This window comes from Lutjanus erythropterus, chromosome 3, assembly GCF_056507025.1.
Source record: "Lutjanus erythropterus isolate fLutEry1 chromosome 3, fLutEry1.hap2, whole genome shotgun sequence".
NCBI classification, from domain to species: domain Eukaryota; kingdom Metazoa; phylum Chordata; class Actinopteri; order Lutjaniformes; family Lutjanidae; genus Lutjanus; species Lutjanus erythropterus.
This window is the reverse complement of record NC_139319.1, coordinates 31700628-31721330: the sequence shown is the minus strand read 5'-3', so window position 1 is coordinate 31721330 and position 20703 is coordinate 31700628. Positions and strand designations below refer to the sequence as shown.

The 20703-nt window shown below is 41.5% G+C and overlaps 1 protein-coding gene across 1 annotated transcript in view; it reads right to left on the bottom strand.

Annotated features, from left to right (window-relative positions):
- Positions 1–2720: 2720 nt before the first annotated feature.
- maml3 (mastermind-like transcriptional coactivator 3) overlaps positions 2721–20703 on the bottom strand; it is a 139866-nt gene continuing 121883 nt past the window's right edge. The window contains exons 4-6 of the mRNA XM_084715817.1: positions 12489–12755; positions 10035–10113; positions 2721–6890 (exon numbers count right to left, since the gene is read on the bottom strand). Of these exons, the coding sequence (XP_084571943.1) occupies positions 5788–6890; positions 10035–10113; positions 12489–12755 (1449 nt within the window). The 3' untranslated portion in view covers positions 2721–5787. The remainder of the gene's footprint in view (positions 6891–10034; positions 10114–12488; positions 12756–20703) is intronic.

Below are 20703 nucleotides of genomic sequence, written 5' to 3'. Positions count from 1 at the left end.
AAAAATATTTTATGGGTGTTTTTGTCCATTGGAAAAGAAATTCCTTGAACTTCTGGAAATGTGCGATAGGCATTTATCATTACTTTTGACATTTACACAGGAAATGATTAATTGAAAGGAGCAACAGATTTGGTGATAAAGTAAATTGTTGTTTCTTGCAGCCCTGCAGCGACTCTGCTCTGATTGGATTTGTGTAGGAAAAGCGATGAGTTTCAGTCCGGGCTGCCCGTACTATCAACAGTTGTTCTACTTTTTCACACCAGTAATGAACACCTCACCATCATGCTCTCTGGAGATGTTAAGGTGTGCGCTTGGGGGTGGATTGTAGCAAACACCTCCAACTGCAGCCTCCCTGCTCCTCCTCCACCCCTTCACTCCGCATCTTCCTCCTGTCCTGTCCTTCATCCTCCCTCTTCCTCTCGTTTTTCTCTGTCCTAGGTGGTGTCGCTACTGAACATGAGTAATGATGTTGTCATCTCTGTTAGTCTCCATTTATCAATGTCAGATGGGAGGCAGGAGTGTGGTGGATTTGTGTGTGTGTGTGTGTGTGTGTGTGTGTGTGTGTGGTGCTGGTGGGTGGGGGGCAGAGAGTCGAGGAGAAACAAGGCAGCTATAGGGAGAGGGGAAGGAAAGATGTAGTTGGAATATATGGACAAGAGGCAGAGGAAGGTGGCCATGACGAAGATTAGAGATGGAGAGAAGGGGCGTGACTGACAGAGGATGAGGAGGAGTGAGTTTGAGAGGGGCGGATCGTGGGGAAGATGAATTACAACAAAAAGGTTTTGGCCCTGCATGTGGTCTGTCTGTCTGTCTGTCTGTGATGCCAACGGGGAGCCCATGATTCATCGTCGCCGTTACTGCCAGACAGAATTAAAGCTCTGCTCTTTAGCATATGCAAGTCTAATTATGCAAATCACGTCTGTTAGACAAAACATTACTGCAGCAGTTAGTCAGTCTGGTTTTAGGCGCTACATGGATGTGTGTGCATTTGTCTCAGTCAGTCTCGCGACCCTGAAATGAAATGAAATTACTGCGTGTCAGCTAACCGGGTGAGTATTGATGTCGTGGGTGTATTCGCAGACACTGTGCGACTGAGTATGGATCCCAGAAATGGCCACTAACCAACTGATAAAATAAATAAAGGCCTATTTTCCACTTATAACATTTCCTTTCCATCACCATGTCTCCAATTTTTCCTTAAGCTTATATGTCAATGATATGAGCTTGTCTATGCATGTCCACCGACTGTATATAAAGATGGACGATGCATCTCCTCTTCCTCTCACTGTACAAAAGTAAAACCATATTATCCATATGAGCACAGCCATCTTGCGTTAGTGACATCATCTGGGGCCAGAGTCTGTGCAGTAGTGATCAGGATTGGAGCACTTCTACTGAGTTCCCACCCATACAGCTGGCTGACTCAAATGTGAGAAGAACTCAGCTGTCAATCATGTGAAACCTGCTCTTTGAAGCATCAAATAACTAAACAAAACCAAATAAAGCAGAAAACCGAACACTTGAACAAACATCAGCGTGATTAGAACTGCCTAAAATGAGAGAAACTTTGAGTTTTTAGTTTTTCCCATGTTTATCTACTAACATAGAGGGGCTAACAGGCTTCATGACCTATACTGTAGCCTACTGTTTATCACTCATACACAGTGCTATACTGCTGTAGCTTCACTGTTTAAACTCAGTAACTAAATAATTTTAGCCAGCAGGCTAACAATGTTAGCTAGCTAGCAATGGCTGGAAGTTCGCTGACAACCTCTATAATATTATCTTCATTTTCAAGCACTCGTCATTGGTCTTAACAATGGAAGTGAGTCTTGGGTTTTATTGTGTCATTCTCAACATTTTGAGCCTGTTCAGACCTGGCATTAACATGTGTCCGTGGTGATCTGATCACAAGTGGAAAGCTCTAAGTATGTGAGTTCATACCTGGCATTACAATGCATCTCCAGATGCATCCTGAATGCCCGCTAAAAGTTTGCGTCTCAGTGCAGCACAGAGCTCGTCTCTTGTCTGCTCTTTACAGCAGTTTCAGCCACAATGGTGGGACACAGTGGCATTTGCCAAATTTACAAGAAGGCCCAAATAATTAAGAATTTGTTGCATACAGTCTTTCACACAGTTTATAAAGTTTCTCCTCACTTAGCAAATCAACATTCAAATAAACTTTGTCTACAATGATAGAAAATCTCTTAGCTTAGGGGCTAACAACATAAAAATATACACCAAAATATACCAAATATACAAGACTCACATTAGATAGAAGTTGCATTAAGACACAAATGATAGAAGTTCCATTAAAACTCTCAAAGTCTGCATAATTTTTGAATAAATCTGGGGACCACCTCAGAATGTGGTTTGAGCTATTAGCTCTCAATGTGTCTTTGGTACATTCACACCTGTATAACAGCTGTTCACTTGTGATTGCATTACTCAAAACATAATAATACCAGGTGTAAACACGCTCTTAATAGATGTGTGATTTTTATGTATTCTTAAAATGTCAAACTAAACTAAAAAACTCCTAAGTGGTGTTAGCTAGCTAACTAGTGTTTGCTTGCTGAATATTTTACCTTATTTTTGTGGCACTTAGTTAAATTTTTTGACTTGTCTGATATTCATTTACCACTTTTTGTCAGTTGTGGGGCTCCATAGTTGTGGTCTAATGACTGCACTGAAACAAATGAACCAAATGAACAACAAACTTTCATTTAATATGATCAGCGAGAACATTCTCTCTTTATTGTATCTTTTTGAAAAACAAACAAAAAAAAGTCTTTTGTAATTCTCTTTTGTTAACATTTCAGAATTCTGTACAGGATAAAAAGAAATAAGCACTGCTTAAGAACAGAGTCAAATCTCAAACTAGAAAAAAAACAAAATGAAAAAAATTCCAAAAAAGAGAGGAGGTTTACAATACAAATTAGTAGTAAGACATTGTCTGAAGTGCAATGGCATAGCTCAGATGGGTTAAACGTGAAACCAAAAAACTTCAAAATAAAAATACTTCTCTATTTTCCAACAAACAGTAAATTCTTTACAGAGTAGAGACTGTATTATCTGATGTATTTAAACCTGTAAAAACATATTTACAAATAGCCATTATCTTTTATATACTTTTTCTCATAATCACATATATGTCAGCACCAGTAAAAAAAAAACAAATAAAATAAAACAAAGAACATCAACAACAACAATTTTTGTTAAAATGTTGTCTACAGACTTGGTCCCAGTACATAATGATATTTGGAGGAAGCTTCCTTTCTCTTCCCGAGGGGATTTCAAACCGTCTCATGAACCTCTACTTTGAAGAAGACGAAAAGGTCACAAAGGCTGTAACCTTAACACTGACCCAGAAGTGTTTCTCTACCTTCCTGCCTCCAGTCTGGAGTTGAAACACCTCAGGTGTTCTCCTACACACCACCTCCATTTCATTGGTCCAGCACTCTGGATTGGGATTTGAGCCTGCCTGGAGAACTGGAGCGGTATCAAAGTTTTGGAAGCATGAACAGCGGTGAGCAGTGAACACTATATTTCGTGCACAAGGAAGGCTCAAACAACCCAAAAGTTTTCATTCATTAGACCATCTGCCCCTGATAACACTGGGGGACACCTGTCTACCGTTAACCTTCAGACTCCACACAGTGAGACGGAGGACTTCTGCCCCCCAAACATGACAAAATCAAAGTACAGAATCTCATTCGTGGATGCTACCAAATGCAGCAACGCTTACAGGACGATGGGCGCGGTGGTGGTTAAAAGTTTGTATTTAAAGGGTTGGATTATACAACATCAACAACCATGAGAACAAATGCATTGATGGCGAGGAGTTAGTTTACAGAGAAGAAGGCTTTTTGGTTTGTTGATTACAGCATCATCCTCCAAACGATCACTCTGATGAGCTAAATACAAAGTAATGCACGTATACAAACACGCTTCCATTCATCTTTTAACCAAGATTACAAAACAGTTAGAGAAGTAAGGTGTTACCAACGACTACTGTATTAAAACCTATTCGACACATTATTTATTACTCAACCATTAGGGTAAAGAGTGGACAGCTTGTTGGTGATGAATGAAAGCCATAAGGCCTGGAGTGAAGCCTACAGTAAGCTCAGAATAGGGGAGACACGGAGTTCAGTGGAAGCACTGATTGTTTCGATGCTAACTGGCGCTAACCATCATCACTCTTTAAGCCCAATCAGTTGTGTGAAGTTTCTCTACTGTCTATGGGATAAACTCAAGGCTTTGCAGTGGTTCATTTTCCTAGTAAAGCGCTGGAAGGGGACAACTATTTTTTCACAGTAGTGTTACAGTATAGCACAGTTACGTTCTAGTCTGGAGCGAGGGCGTTTTATAGCTGCGGTACGAGGAAAAGCCACGATGTAAAGCAGGACTATGGTGATTGACAGCAAGCTGTGTCACAATGGAAAGGAAGGCTGTGCTGCGACGGGAGGACAAACAGATTCAAAAGACAACACAAACTAAAAGAAGGCTAATTTGAACTTTTTTTTTCTCCTTTTAATCGACAAAAGACACAACCAGCATTATTGTTAGAGATAAAACACAGCAACAAACAAAACAATGTGGGTGGGCTTTCAATAAGCTTTTTTTCCTTAAAAAGAAGAAGTCACTTGTGGTGCTTGAATACATTCAGTGCCCAGCGATCGTTTTACTTTGTGATGTGGTTTGTGTCACACAGGCAGAAGGTTTAATGTTATATTAGCTCTGTTAGCTGCCTCTCACACATCCGCTCATCCTCCCGGGCTAATGCTTGTTTGTTTGTCGGTTTGCGTGTATGTGAGTCCTGGTGCTCGCTTTAGCTGCCTTTTCTCTCCCTCTTTCACTCTCTTGTCTTCCTCTACCCGTCATCCACAGCCACATACAGGAAATGAAACCCCCTGAAAACGCCACCCAGGTCGGTAACCTAGCAAAAGCACTAGAGGGCAGAGTGCGCTCGTGTGGCACAATAGACGAACACCATTTGTTCTGTTGTGATGTTCACAATTTAAACAGAGAGTGGAGTGTTGAGAGCGAGGAACGAGTCTCCGGAGAGAGGGTGGGAAAGACGGGAGGAGAGAGGGAAGGAGGATGAGAGAGGGAGAGATCAAGTGAGGAGAACAAAGTGAGAGAGCGAGAGGGAGACAGATTTGTGAGTGTGTGTGTGTGTCTGTGTGTGTGTGTGTGTGTGTGTGTGTCTGTGTATGGGGGGCACAAATCTAAGAGAGGAAATGGGAGCGCTGAGAGAGCTTTCTACTCCCCTCAGCTCCTCACATAGTTGAGAGATCTGAAGCACTGAGCTGGGTGGCACAAACACACAAACACAAATAAATTGCTGTCTTGAGAACAAGTCTTCCTTCCCCTTCATCAGTCTGCGGTGTTCAATCAGCCCCTGCTGAAGCTTGGGCTCAAAGCGCTGCTGTGTAAACGGGGCTCGCTTTCAAACACTGGAACATGAGAAAAATTCATTCCGTGGAGGAAAAAAGGGAAACTAATGAAACACACCTCTTAATCTCTATATTGGTTTTTCATTAATATGCACAAGACATAATGATCGCTCTCCATCTCACACACAAACGCTCACACACACACACACACACACACACACACACATAACATAACACAAGAACTCATTTAAAACCTTGCTCATGTTTTACAAAACAAAAACATGCCAGTCCACATCACGCCATCCTTTGTTTTACTTTCTCAGGTTTTAACATTTGTCCTGCTTTAGTTCATTCAGTAAAAACTTGTTTCTAGTTTCCCCGTTGGCTATTGGCTCGGGAAAAACTCCTCCATCCAACCGTCGCTTGAGTCCAGCTCTGCCGCTGAGCCATCGCCCAATCCGAAAGCTCCTCCCCCTGAGGGCCCGCCCCCATAACCGTAGGATGACATGTCCTGATTGGCTGTCCTCTGGTAGCCTGGTGGCTGACCTCCAACCCCGACTCCCCCTGGTCCGTAGGGTCCACCACCTCCTCCCGCTGCACCTATTCCAGGCCCCCCGGGGCCCGGCCCGAACCCTCCCATCCCACTCATCCCCTGGCCCATCACCCCCTGGTTCATCCCCTGGTTCATGACCATGGGCCGGGGCTGGTTGGTCCTGGGCTGACCGCCCATGTGGGGGCCCATCATTGGGCCACCCATGCCGGCCGCGGGGTTGCCCACCCTGGGGTCCATTCCCTGGCTCATCCCCTGACCCGGGCCCTGAAAGTGTTGCTTGGCCATGCGTGGGGGTTGGCCCGGCTGCATCCCATAACCCTGGGCGGAGCTGAACCCCACCATGTCCCCTCCCCCTCCTCCTGTAGTCCTTCCGACTCCTCCCCCCATGGCCTGCAGACCCTGTCCTTGCTGCTGCGGCCAGCCGCCTGCCGCCATTCCCCCGCCCGCTCCTCCTGCTCCCAGCATGCTTTGCAGTCTCTGTGCTTGGGCTTTGGCATTGGGAGGGCCTTTGAGGGTTTGCTGGGCCATGGAGTTCATTAACATCCCCTGTCCTCCATAACCTCCAGCTCCACCACCACCGGGGCCTCCGGGCATGCCTCCAACCCCAGGACCTGCACCTGCCTGCCGAGGCGGCCCTCCGGCAGGGTTGTGCTGCGGTGGAAGACCCATGGAGGCTTGGACACTTTGGCTCTGGTGCTGCTGCTGGTGGATCATTTGGCTCATGGAGGGGTTGAGCCCATATAGGGACCCCTGGTTGGACCCCTGGTTGCTGTAAGGTAAGCCCATGTCAGTCTGGGGTCCCACTGAGCCCCCCTGGCCCTGAACAGAACTCATCTGGACCATCTGCTGCTGGTTCTGCTGCTGCTGCTGTAGAAGACGGGCAGCCCGAATGCTCTGGAGGGCCTGACTCCTGGATGCCAGATCTTGAGGAGGACCTACGAGAGAAGAATCAGAGGAGTTAAAACCGAGTGTGAAGCCACAATGACATCAGAGTTTGACATTATGAGCGTTGCCATGTTGTTTTTATTGCAACCAGAATGTGCAGCACTGATGAGAGTGTGGAGCAGGTGAGTGACATACTGTGACTTGGGCAGTGTTTGGTTTCCGCTTGTCTGCAGAGCAGGAAATAATGTCAGCCTGCCTGGCCACAAAGTTTCTTGTAGTACAGCAAATCAGTACACTAAAATATGTTTCTAGAAAAATTTTTGAACAGAACATTAATTCATATTTTAGCAACACCACTGTTTGATCTCAGTTTTACAAGGATTCAGTGGAAACCGGAAACACAATGGTGGCCACCCCATCATGATCTTTCTCATATTACAGCTAAAAGCACAAGGGATGGGTAAAACAAATGAATTCTTCGATGCTATGTAATGCCCAGCATGGGAGATTCTGCATTGATTCACAAATGTCGAACACTGGTTTTCTAAATATCTCTTAACATACTACAATAAACTTACACACTGTACATGCTGTTTTTGGACGCACGAAAGTGATAGTGTATCCTCTGCCATAACTACAAAATATGATGCCAAAATTAAATTATCTAAAGAAAATCTCATGCTTCATTTTAACTAGCTAACATACTACTCACTGTAACTTTGTCAGGGAAGATGACACAAGGCTCGGGTCATCTGATTTCAAGGAGAATTCGACCTGATGGAAGACGTCAAGAATAACTATAGAAATAGCTGATTCTCGCACGGATGTCGTGTTTCCTTACAAAGATAATGTAGAGGCATCAGTATTAATTTGAGGTGGTTTCATAACCAGTTAAAATTCCTTATAGTAGGTTTAATATTGTAAGGTGGAAATGAACTGCGAGGGCAGTGCAGCACCAAGACAGTCCACAGCACGTACACCCTAGAGTTATCTTGTAATTAACCTTCGCTAATGGCAGAGAATGTGAAGCATACTGTGAATGCTTTCTGTACTATCACCTAGCGACTGTCATTAGCAGAGTGTAACAGTGAGATCAGAAGTAACAAATGAGAAAGGCTGACCAACACGCACTGCAGCATTAAACAACTTAAACCAACTCTGTGGTGAAGAAAATGGCTATATGGTTAGTCTGTTTGACCTCTAAAACCCTGTGCATGCTCTGATCGAGACGTAACGTTAATAACAAGACAGCTGAGCACTCTGCCTCCCCCAAACATTGCTGTTACTGTGGACCATTTAATTTTCAGTTATGTTTCATATTGTATTTCAGTGGAACTGGAGCAAGGCAGTGAAAATTGTGCCCTCTTTTCTATTCATTCAATCAAGAAACAACTCTGAATTGAATCAGACACCAAAGCATCAGAATCACGAATCGTGAGGTATCCAAAGATTCTGTCTGTGCTGTATAAGACTTGAAACTAGTGATTGAGACCATACACTCGTGAGGAAACTGTTTACCATAAATCAAGTGAGAAGTGGGGTTGTTTTGCCATACAATCGCCCCGTGCTGGTCATTAGAAAAGATGCAGGTTTAAGGCACTACTCCATTGGCTTCACTTTTCAAAACTGGAAGCTCTGTTCACTATTTAATCTACAGTCTATAGTTAAAGCCAGAGAACAGAGACAATAGAGTTGGGAAAGAATTAGAGGGGCATATGGAAACAGAAACCACAAAGGAGTTAGACTTTTGTAAAAGAGCTTTGCAACCTGTATATTAGATCCACTTAAATCACCAAATGGCACATAAGACCAATCTAATAAGTCAGTGTTGAGGGAAAGATTTATGTTCCGTGACAACCTGTTTACTCTGGAAACGAGTGCTTCCTTCCCAGTTTACTTCAAATCCGTCCACACTAAAATAAAACTAAACTCACTAAAGCACCAACACTTCACTTCCCCAATTTTTCCTGGTAGAGGCTGGGTGGTGGTAGTGGCAGAGCCGAGGAGGTCTGCTAGCGTGGAAATGGCTCTAAATCCTCTAATAAACCCACTTCTGACATCATTCCACTAATCCCTCACCTCACAGATCAGACTGTAACTGTAACAGAGGAGTCAGAACAGAGAGGATCACACACTCCAGGACTTGTAAGTAAGAGGGAGTGAGCAGAATCAGAGGTAATGTAACATGTCAAAACAGCCACATCTGTTCCACACATTACTTGGTGTAAATATATGAGTACAGCCACTATGACGATGTTGTAATTGCAGGTGATACCAGCACACGTACTGCTTTTCAAATCAGTAAAATGCTGCAGGATAGCTCAACTAACAGGTACATTTCTAGGCCGGAGTTTTACACTGAAGCCCCCTCTTCATCTCAACATTATCTCCTAGACTTGCAGACAGACTCTCTGATGGCTATAAATGGCTTTCGACTTGACTCTCCTCTTCCCTCTCTGTGTATTTCTTCATCTTTCCATCATCCCACTCATTTCTCTTTCTTTTCTCCTCCCAACCTCTCCTTCTACCTACAAGACCATCTACCTATTCCTCTTGTTACCAGCCTCCACCCTCTCTCCCCCTCTTTCTCCCATTTCCCTCCTCTCATCCATCTCTCTGACTTCACCGGAACTCTGGGGGATCCAGGACAGACAAGTTGCCGTGGTAACAGGCAGAGCAGGAATATTCTATATTTTTTTTTTTTACAGAGAGAGAGTGCGAGAGAGGCTGAAGAGCATCTGAGCGCCAACTGATGTATCTGACAGAGACAGACAGAGAGGACGAGGTTTGGTTTCTGGGTGATGTTCAGTCAGCGCTGCTGTTTGCATACATGTTTTTACGTGTTTGTGCATCTGTCTCTCTCTGAATATGGCAGAGAGTGAACTGTAAAATCTGTTGAATGTGTAAATGTCTTGGCACTCTACCACGTATGCCATACTTGTTGCAGACCAAGTATGCATGTGTGGTTGTAAGCCTTTTTTGTGTAACCATCTGGCTGATCAGCAAAGAAGTAAAAACTGATTTAGCAAAAATCCATTTACTAATGTGGTCATTGATAAATGCTCAAGAATCTAGGTCAGGTCTTGCCTTGTTTATTAGAAAATCTATTGAGGTGCTGACATTCTTATGTTTTTGCACATTATTACATGTTCTGTTGCACAGATGAAATGAATGCATGCATTTGTGTGTCTCACCTTGGTACTGATTGACTTGGGGGTATGGATTCCTCTGGCCCTGGCCCATCTGTCTGGGGAGATGCTGCTGTTGTTGGAGCTACACACACACACACACACACACACACACACACACACACACACACACACACACGCAAAGACAAATGCAATTGTTAAGAATCTAGGTTAGAAATGTGTTATATGCCTTTATCTATTGTATCATCTATTTTCATCTATTTCATGAATTGAAGATTTGGTATCATTATGGGATAAGGACAACAATAAGGGTCATACAGAGAAAAACAGTTAATTATAACAGATATTCATAATTAAACTGCACACTGAAGTATTTGCTCCAAAGCTAGTGCAGTCCATAATGACAAAGCCAAGCTTTCTGTCACTACACCTTCATTGGAGCAAACTTATTTGCTTGTGCTATAATGCACATTAGATTTTTTTGAGGATTGTTGCACCTTGTCATTGTGTTGGGAGTGTGGTAAGCATCCAAACATTACACTGTCAAAGTCTCAGCTTTCCTGTCATTCTGGGTAAAAATCGTGGTACCATTACACATGCTGCAATTATTATTTTGACAGCTGATCAATCATTTGAATCATTAATTAGCACAGGGGTTTCCAAAGTTTGAGACTGTTGGCCTTCCCTCAGACAAAGCTTGGAAAAAGGTACCCCGTCTTTGTTTACTTGCTTAGTTGCGCTCAAGTCCTGGATGTCTATGGGATCATGATTATGTTATTTGATCCCACCCACACAGTTGAGCCAAGAAAGCCTAATATTACTGTTTGACGTGACTTTAAACAACCTCAAATACATAAAAAGGGTCTGTCCAAAGGCATCTATTAGTTTCTGACTTTGGGAAAAAAGCTGTAAAATTCCTCAATGCTGTATCTCTGAACTACCTCTTTAACCAAATCCCACACATTTAGGCTATTCTATGTGGTCTCCTTTAGATAACTAATGTAATGTTTTTCATTTCCATTCACTGAGCCTCCCCTGGAACCATTTGGAGCCCCCCTGGGAGGGCCTGCATCCCACTCTGAAAACCTCTGCTTTAGTACAAATGCCACATTACATGTAAGACAGATGTTTTAGTGCAGCAAAGACATGATTTTTACAGTAGAGATGAGACAGACATTTGGTACAGTGAAAACAAATATGTGGCACAGTAGAAATAGATGTTTGATAAAGTAGAGGTAAGACAGGTGATCGGTATAGCAGAAGTAAGACAGATGTTTGGTATAGTGAATGTAACACATAAGACAAGTCTATAGTACAGGGGAGACAGATGTCAGTAGAGAGAGAGGTTTGGTGTAGTAGAGACAGACTGATATTTAATAGACAGATATATGGTACAGTAGTGACAGATGTTTGGTATAGCAGACGTTTGACATATTTGGTATTGTGGAGGTAAGACAGATGTTTGGTCAAGCAGAAGTGAGACAGATGTCTTGTGCAGTAGAAACATATGTTAATTACAGTAGAGACAAACAGATGTTTGGTATAGCAGTAATGAGACAGATGCTTGTACAGTAGAGACAGATATCAATTTCAGTAGAGACAAACAGATGGTATAGCAGAAGTGAGAGAGATGTTCAGTACAGCAAAAATGAGACAGATGTTGATACAGTAGATGTGAGACCCATGTTTGGTATGACAGAGGTGAGACAGATGTTTGGTATAGCAGGAATGAGATGTATATATGTGCTTTCAGGATTACAGTGGTGTCAAGTGTCAACATGATGCTTTGACACAAATAAACCCATAACTGATGATCGGTGTTCCAACAGGAAACCAAAGGTAGCCCTGATACTTCATCGTAGCCACAGCTGTATTGCAGGTATATATACTTAAGACTGAGTCCTTGCAGCATAAAAAACAGCTACTGAATGGCTGCTTGGAAAGCAGAGGTGTTGGCTCATTTAAATGGAGGTATGATATCCAGTTAACAACGCACACTAAACCCCATCAGGGTGTGTTTCCTTCCAGACACTTATATTTGTGTGTGTCTGTGTATGTTTTTGCAGATCCAATTAAAACCAACATAGTGGGTGGTGACTTCAGAGTTCAGAACTCTTTAACACTTGATTCCCTCACAGAGAGAGAAATAAAAAGAAAACACCACATTATCACAGCAGGCGGCATGTGGAAAAACACACACACACATACACATGCGCACACACTTTGCACAGATGAAAAGGAAGTAGTGAAGAGGGGGCTGGTTGAGGGTAATTATACATGCAACCAGACAACATTAAGGAAGACGAGAGGATGAGCTGCTCTTGTTAGAGCTGCAGACACAGATGAATACACAGGAATGTCTGAACAAACAATTCTCTCACACACAGACACAATTTATAATTTAATGCATGACAGATGAATCATACAGGCCTAGCAATTTCCACCACACCATCACGGTAACCTTATGTTATGAGTACACTCACTCATAATAAAACTCACCTGTTCAGCCAGGAGCTGCTGCTGCTGCTGTTGTCTCTGCTCTCTGAAGAGCTGCTGCTTCTGCTGCTCCATCATGTGCATTTGCACCCTCTTCTCCTGCTCCATCGCCATCATCTGTTTCATCATGGCTGCCTGCTGCTGGTTGCCCACATAGCCTGGAGGTGGACCTGACCCTTGGTTGGGCCCCACCCCCGAGGCTACGCCCCCACCAGGGTGAGGAGGTGGGATGGCACCCGGCGGTCGTGACATTCCCACTACACCTTGTTCCTGTATGGATAGAAAGAAGGGGACAGCTGGTCAGATAATCTGTTGAGTAGTCAGTCACTTATCAATTTGTGAGTTAAAGACATAGTTTGACATTTTGGCCAACACGATTATTCAGTTTCTTGCCAAGAGAAGATCAATACCACTCTCATATCAGTCTATTAAATATGAGGCTACAGCCAGCAGCTGCCTAGCTTAGCTTAGCATAAACCCTGGTAATGGAGGGAAAGGTGTCAGAATCCACCTACCAGCACCTCTAAAGCTTACTAATTAACATTTCACATCTTCTTGTATCTACAACTTCCTGAAGTCTCCACTGGTTGCTTGGCAATTGCTCCCAGCTTAGAAATAGTCCGGTACATAACTCTCCCATAAAGTGGTGAATTGTCATTTTTACAGTTCTGTTTTTGCACAGATAGAACATGATAAAACATGTTAGCTTAAGGTGTGCTATTTCCCTGTGCTCCCATCTTTGTGCTAAGCAAAGCTAATTGAATGTTAGCAATAGGACCCAATCAACACTGGATTTTTAGGGACCAATGCAGATGCTTGAGAGTGTTATATCATATATAGGGCTCTCAAAGTTAACATGCATTAATGCAAATTCCTTTTAACACCATTTTTTTTTTTACATGCGATTAATGCACGCTCTGTTATATTGTCCTGACCAATAGTTTGGATCAACAGCTGGAAATATATATATCTTCATATCAAATATATCAGCTCAGATGTGAGCTTCTGTCAAACAACAATGTAAACAGGCTTGTCTCTTTAGGCAACTGGTTTGGTGCAAAGAAACACAAGTATAGGAGGTGAGAGAGGACAGAGTGCTGATCAAGCTGCGGCTCCACCTGAAACCAGGTAAAAGTAAAAATAAGGCTGACTCAGAACAGAGAGAGAAAGTGTGTGAATATGGACAGATGTGTCGACTTGATATAAAAACTTTTTATGATCATGAATCATAATGTTACTGTACACTTCTGTGGTGTGACTTTTTACTCCAAGTCCGATTTGTGTACTTTTAAATATGCTGATTGACCACAACTGTGAGGGAGCAGAGATGAGCTGCAGAGAGGAGGGAGGGAGGGGGGCGGGTGAGTGAAGTACTGACCGATACAAAAACTTTATTGATGATGAATCTGGATGTTACTGTACAATCCTGAGGTTTAAACTATAGATTTAAATATCTGTCTCTGTAAAGACCAAACTGACAGACGCTCATTTTTTTTAAAAGCGAAATGCAGTGCCTTTGAGGGTTTCTGGACAATATTTGTCATTGTTTATTGTTTTTTTTCTTTAAGGTACATTTTGAACAAATAAAAAGTGTGTGATTAATTTGCGATTAGAGATGCACCGATTTCAATTTGCCTAATGACGTACACAGAAGTGGATATGTGGTGCTGACAGGCTGGTCACCGGTCAGGGCTGGTCACACTGAAAACCAGCCGGTTCTGGTCTCTAGCCAGTTGATCAGTGCATCCCTATTTGCAATTAATCGCAATTTACTACAGACACTCATTTGATTAATCATGATAAAATATTTTAATCGATTGACAACACTAATCATATATTTATATTTGGTAGCAAAAAAAATCCTGGCCAATATTCTTTAAACACAAAATAATATACTGAATATAGAATATATACATAAACATATAATTTTGTAAGAATTGCTCAAAAGTGGTTGACAGAGACAAGATATTTGATAGTTGAACAATAAAATTGAATTTCAAAATAATATCAAGCCACTGACACAGTGAATTTTAAGATGTATTTTTTTTTTTTTTTAGAAAACAATCTGGATTATGTTAAATGTATATTACAGGCACACACATAATAAAGAATCCAGATTGACTTGACGTTTCTGTCTGTAAAAAGGATGTTTTTCCTCGCCACAGTTGCATAGGGCTGGCTCTTGGTGGGAAAAACTGGGTTTATAAAGAGTACAGTTTAGACCGGCTCTATATGAAAAGTTCCCTGAGATAACTTTGTTATGATTAGGCCCCGTACAAATAAAACTGAACTGAATACAGGAAAAAAAATATATATGCTAATACTGATATAACTGTGATAGGCCTATACTGGACCAATAATATTGGTTGACCAATATATTAGTCAGGGTCTAGTTAGTAGTAGCTTCATGTTTACCATAGAGATATGAGAATGGTAAATATTTTCTCATTTATGTCTTAGTGAGAGAGCAAATAAGTGTTTTTCCCAAAATGTTGGGCCCTTATGTTTCTAAAGTTTAAAGGCTAAAACTGAACAAAAATGGTTACATTTAACGTCTCCCCATCTCATGAAGCCATTTCAAACCGTGGAAACCTCCACTTTAGTGCCACTGTCAGTGCTCTTCACCACAGGTGAATGTCATACAGTTACATCAGTTACAGAAGGAATGCTTATTCAATACACTCCCAACATTGTTGGTATCTACAGTGACACCTTTGCACCATCTGTTTTAGACACAAAACTGTAGTCAGCCATTATGTTGTATAATAGTTCACAAAGACACAGACCAGGTGTGCGTGAATGAGAGTGAAAACCAAGATAAAGGCAGGACTGTTTCAAGATTCAGCTCGTCAGGCCACCCTGAGTCCTCCCAACGGGGCATTGGTTGGTCCTCGCTGCATACATTATCTCCTCATTAGCATATAAAGAGCACTTCCTCCTCCACTCAGCCGTATGCTAATCTCTAATAGGATGAAATGGCCTGCTCTGGCCAATGGGAGGGGAGCGTTTATAAATCTATTAAAGGTTAGACAGCTGAACGAGAGTGGACGTCGTTTAGGCCGGCTGACAGTAAGAGAGGGGAGAGGCCTGAGAGGAGAGGAAAGAATGATTCAGGCCAGTAAAGAGTGTTTGCACATGCAACAACACACAGCCACCCACAGCCACACAGAGGAGCAGACAGTGTACAACAAATCACATTTAACTGCAGGGCAAGAATGAAACAGCAAAAGCAGGATTACAGTAGTGCGTTGTAGCATTGGCAAGAGTCTGTAACACATCACTATACTCAATATGTTTTGAAAGAGCCAAAGCCTCATAATCCGTACTGAGGCTCCGCTCCTCTTAGAAAGGAGTTAGGTGGAGATAAACCTCATATATTAGAGCACAAAAAAACCCTGTGGAGCAAACAGAATCGGCTGCTTAAGACTGGCTCACCAGACAACCAGACCAGACTGATCGATGCTCAGAGCTACGTGTCTCATCTCTGGCTGGCATGTTCCTACTGGATGGCAGCAGGGCAGTCAGACGGTGTAAGAAAGGAGCAGAGAGGGGGAAGGAGAGGCGTAGTGTCAGGAAATGACCAACGGGTGGCAGTGGTGATCTTTAAGCATGTGTGCTTGTGTGTGTGTCTGTGTGTGTGTTTGAGTCTCATTGGCCTCCTCTCAGCAGATGGCTCAATCATGACGGTTCTGATCTACGATCTCTCCCTCTCCCCCACTCACTCTACCTCTTTTCTTCTCTCTAAACACCACCACCACCATCAAACTCCTTTCTCCACTCTTTCTTTGCTTCTCTCTCTCTTCCTCTCTGCAGACAGGGGGCCCTGAGTCATGTCCACACAATTGCCAGGAAGGAGCGGAAGAGAGATGGATTTCAAAGGAAGGAGAGGGAAAGTCTTAGAGAATTAAAGACTTTGGTGGAGGTGGTGTGTGTGTGTGTTAACAGGGGAGAGGAACAGTAGCGGGTCGCTGAGGAAATGATAGAAAACTACAGTATGTGTGTGTGCTGTGTGCAGTTAAATTAAGACAAACAAAAGAGAAACACACATGAGGGAAAGGATGAAAAAGGAGCTATGAATTAGAAGTAGTATCAGTAGTATTTCAGTGTTATTGGTACTTTGCTGAAGCGTTGCTAATATACAATGAATTGAATGTCACGCCAATAAAGCTTATTGAAGAGAAAGCAGGTATCCTCTTTAAAATGAAAAAGGGAAATTAAATTAATTGAAGGGAACATATGTGAGGACAAGACCGGCAAGATGAGAGAGAGCAAAGGAGACCAGATCTCGGAGGAAGCCATGGGAGGCGAAGAGTAAAAAGATGAGGAGTAAAAGGTGGGATAAAGGGAAAGACAGAAGAGCAGGTACCCTGGCAACAGTTGCCGTGGCGAGTGAACAGATGGCGCTCGGAGGAGTGGTTATGGCCACCGTGCCTGGTCACGCTCCACAACGCTGGGCAGACCCCAACGAGTCACACGTACAGTTTACAGACTCGCAGCCAGGCTTGGGAGGGTTACTTTAAAAATAAATTCTGATGTAGTACATTACCTCTTAAAAATGTAGTCAGTAACCTAATCCAAGTATAACAAGGTTAAAGTAATGTAAGTTGATTACTTTCTGTTACTTTAAACTCAATGCAAAATATGGCTAATATACAGTTATACAAATAGATTTATTAATTTATGTCAAGCCTGGCTATTCCTTTGTTTGTTTTGTGTAAATACGTGTTTAGATTGATAGCGGTAATTATGCACATTGAAATGTACTTTGTTTAGTAGCTATTTACACTTCACACTCAAACTTCAAGTAAACCACTGCAAACATTTTCTAGCTATGTGTTTATATTGACACACCATCCTGTCACCAGCATCACTACCTACAGTCCCAATGATCTTTTTCAGTAGTAGTATAATGACAGGTTAGCTAGCTAACTGCGTTTCTGCGTAGCTAATATTAGTGGTTAGTCTGTGTAGCGAACATTAGCGATTATAATGTTGAAGTAAAGCCTCTATTTGTGAGACTTGTTAAGAGTTGTAATGTGTGTACACTGTGCATAGTAGTATATAATTCTATTTTTTAGAATGTTAGTGGTTGGTATGTGTAGCTAATGTTAGCGGTTGTGTAGCTAGCAGTAACGGTTGGTCTGTGTAGCTAGTGTTAGCGGTTGTGTAGCTAGCAGTAATGGTTGGTCTGTGTAGCTAATGTAAGCGGTTGTCTAGCTAGCAGTAACGGTTGGTCTGTGTAGCTAATGTAAGCGGTTGTCTAGCTAGCAGTAACGGTTGGTCTGTGTAGCTAGTGTTAGCGGTTGTGTAGCTAGCAGTAACGGTTGGTCTGTGTAGCTAATGTAAGCAGCTGTGTAGCTAGCAGTAACAGTTGGTCTGTGTAGCTAGTGTTAGCGGTTGGTCTGTGAAACTAACATTAGTGATTATACTGTTGAAATTTCCACCCAGTAAAGGATCCATTTGTGAGACTCGTAAAGTGTTGTAACATGTGTACACTGTGCATGGCAGTGTATAATTCTGTATTTTAAAATGTATTATAAAAGTGTAATCCTACTAATAATTACCATTTTTACTAAATATATCTGTAATCTGATAACTTAATTTTTCTGTAACTGTAAAGTAATGCAGTTACCTTTTTTGAATCCTAATTATGTAATCTTGTAATATGTAATACATTATTTCCCAGTCCTTACAGTTTTACTTTCTTCAAAATCTTATTTCTCTATTCATCAGTCCATCTTCCATTCTCTCTGTCCTCTCTATCCTAACTCATGCATGTTGCTGAATAATGTAACAAAGAGCATCCACAGTCTGTCTGTCTGTCTGTTTTCTCTTTTAGCCCCAGTCGCTCCAGCTCTCTGTCTGTATGTGCCTCTGTTTCTCCGGCCGGTCCCCAGATGCTTCATTCTGGCACCTTGGACTGGCTTGAGCTGGTCCTTAAACTCTGTCTGTGGTTAATGAGACTCAATAGTTAGCTGCTAGCTACAGGAGGAACAGAGAAGCCGGAGTTTCAAAGTGCAGCAGCTAATGTAAAGTAGAGATGGATCTGTTTGTACACTGTAAGAAATCATATGGGAAGTTAGTGGGATAAACTAATTTTCTCTCACTTTTCTCTTTAACTTAAAGTAAATATATAAATTTTCGTTGTGTAATGTAATTAAACATAAAACCTCTTATATATATTTTCACAACACTTCAGAACTGATGAGTTGAATGAATGTACTGTGCAGAGTTCAATCAACTCATCTAATTTTTAAAAGAAACATAATCAGTGTTTTAGCAGATTTTCCAGTATGTGTTGAGCCAGACCAATATATTAATTGATTGATATAATCTGCCCAATATTGTCCTAGAACAGAGATACTGGTTTATGTTGGTATCAGTGAATACAACGTCTGGTACTCTTCTTTTTTTTTTTTTTTACAGAACACAATGCAGATTCTTTTTATCATTTCATTTTTTTAGTTCAGGACAACATTTTATGTACATTTGACCCATTTTATCAATTTAAATAAATTTCTTGTCATATATTTTTTATTTATAGTAATTTTAAATAATTGGAAATACCAGCGAGAGGTTAGTATTAAATTCTACCTATGCAGTTAAACTGGGAGCAGTTTCACGTTTTGTCTTTGTGTCACTACTAGAACAAAGTAGCTTAAACAAGAGCAGCAACAGCTGTAAGTTCTTAATGTGAAAAAAAGGATTGACTTATTGAACATGTTTTCTCACTTTCAACTGAATTCATATCAAGTTTATTTGAATTTATTTGTTTTGAATCATGATAAAATTACCTTAACTTGTCTTTTCAAATTTAGTCAACTTAAAACATAAAAACATATAAGTTAAAACAAATAGTTTTTTTTTTTTTTTTTTACAGTGCAGCATGAAAGACCAAGAAAAAAGAAAAGAACACACGTTGAGATGAACGAAGAGGTAAATGTATCACAGGTTGTTCTGCAGGATGTGTGTTTGTTTGTGTGTGTCTGTGTGTGCATGTGTGTGTGGTAGAGACTGTCAGCTTTATTGGGTTAGGAAGCATGGAGAGTCCAGGTGATTACATTACACGTGAAGTGAGCGGAAATGTATGTGTGTGCATGTGTGCAAGTGAGAGAACAGGGTGAGAGAGATTGTCCATTTCATTCTTAGATCTCACTGAGCAGAGACGTGTGTGCACTGTATTCACTGTGTGCATGTGTGTTTAAAAGTGTAATGATTAAACATTGCTAACCTTGCTAGGCGGCACCAGAAATACTAGCTGGTTAAACTAATTATTAATATTTTATTCATGTGCAACAGCAATTAACTGTTTAAGATGTTACACAGCTGCCTATCACTAGGGGGCTGTAGCCCCAACAGACAGCAGCCTTACTCTGACTTTGCTAATCCCTGGATAGCCCACATGTTGTAAACGGCAAAATGGGACAGATAACGTCTCGTAAAACCAGTGCAGTTGGTCAGTATGTTGATCTATAAAATGAAAATCAGGCTGTACGTAGGCTGTGTCAAAGTAATTTCACCAGAGCAACCACATTCAGCACAGGCATATGGGCGTTAACCTGCAAGGAGAGCAGGCTGCTGCTAGTAGCACTGCTAATGTAGGCTACACTGTGTGGAAGCTACATTAATGTTACCTGCCAACAATGTGATTTTGCTCAGTCTATAAAGATAATGCATTTAGTGAGTTGTTGTCATGCTTTGTAGGATTGACGTGCAACATGTTTATAAGGTGTGGCGCAAAAGGTCACATATTTCAGCAGCATTCAGAGTACAATTTGGGAAATGAAGAATGTGAACAGGTGCAAATAGCTTTTTATACACAATATTTTTTATGACAATGTTTAACCTTTTTTTTTTAACTGGTTAAGAAACAGTTTCAATTTCTTACTGACGCCTGTATGACTTATATAAGTTAACAAGCCCATCCGTGAGATGATTGGCTATTTCTATATAGTTATTTTAAATGTCACATTAAATCAGATTAAACAAGCCTGTTTATAGTTTCACAGTCAGACAAGTTACAGTGAGTAGTACATTAGACAGTTAAAAAGGATAGTTGGATAGTGTTATATTTAAAATTACATTTTGAGATTATTACAGTGGAAATGCGACCTCTTTTGTCCACAGGGGCACAAACTCAACAAAATATGAACGGATCTTGTAGAAGCTTTAATAAATTGGGCTCAATTTTGACTGTTGTCTGAGAATCAGTACATCC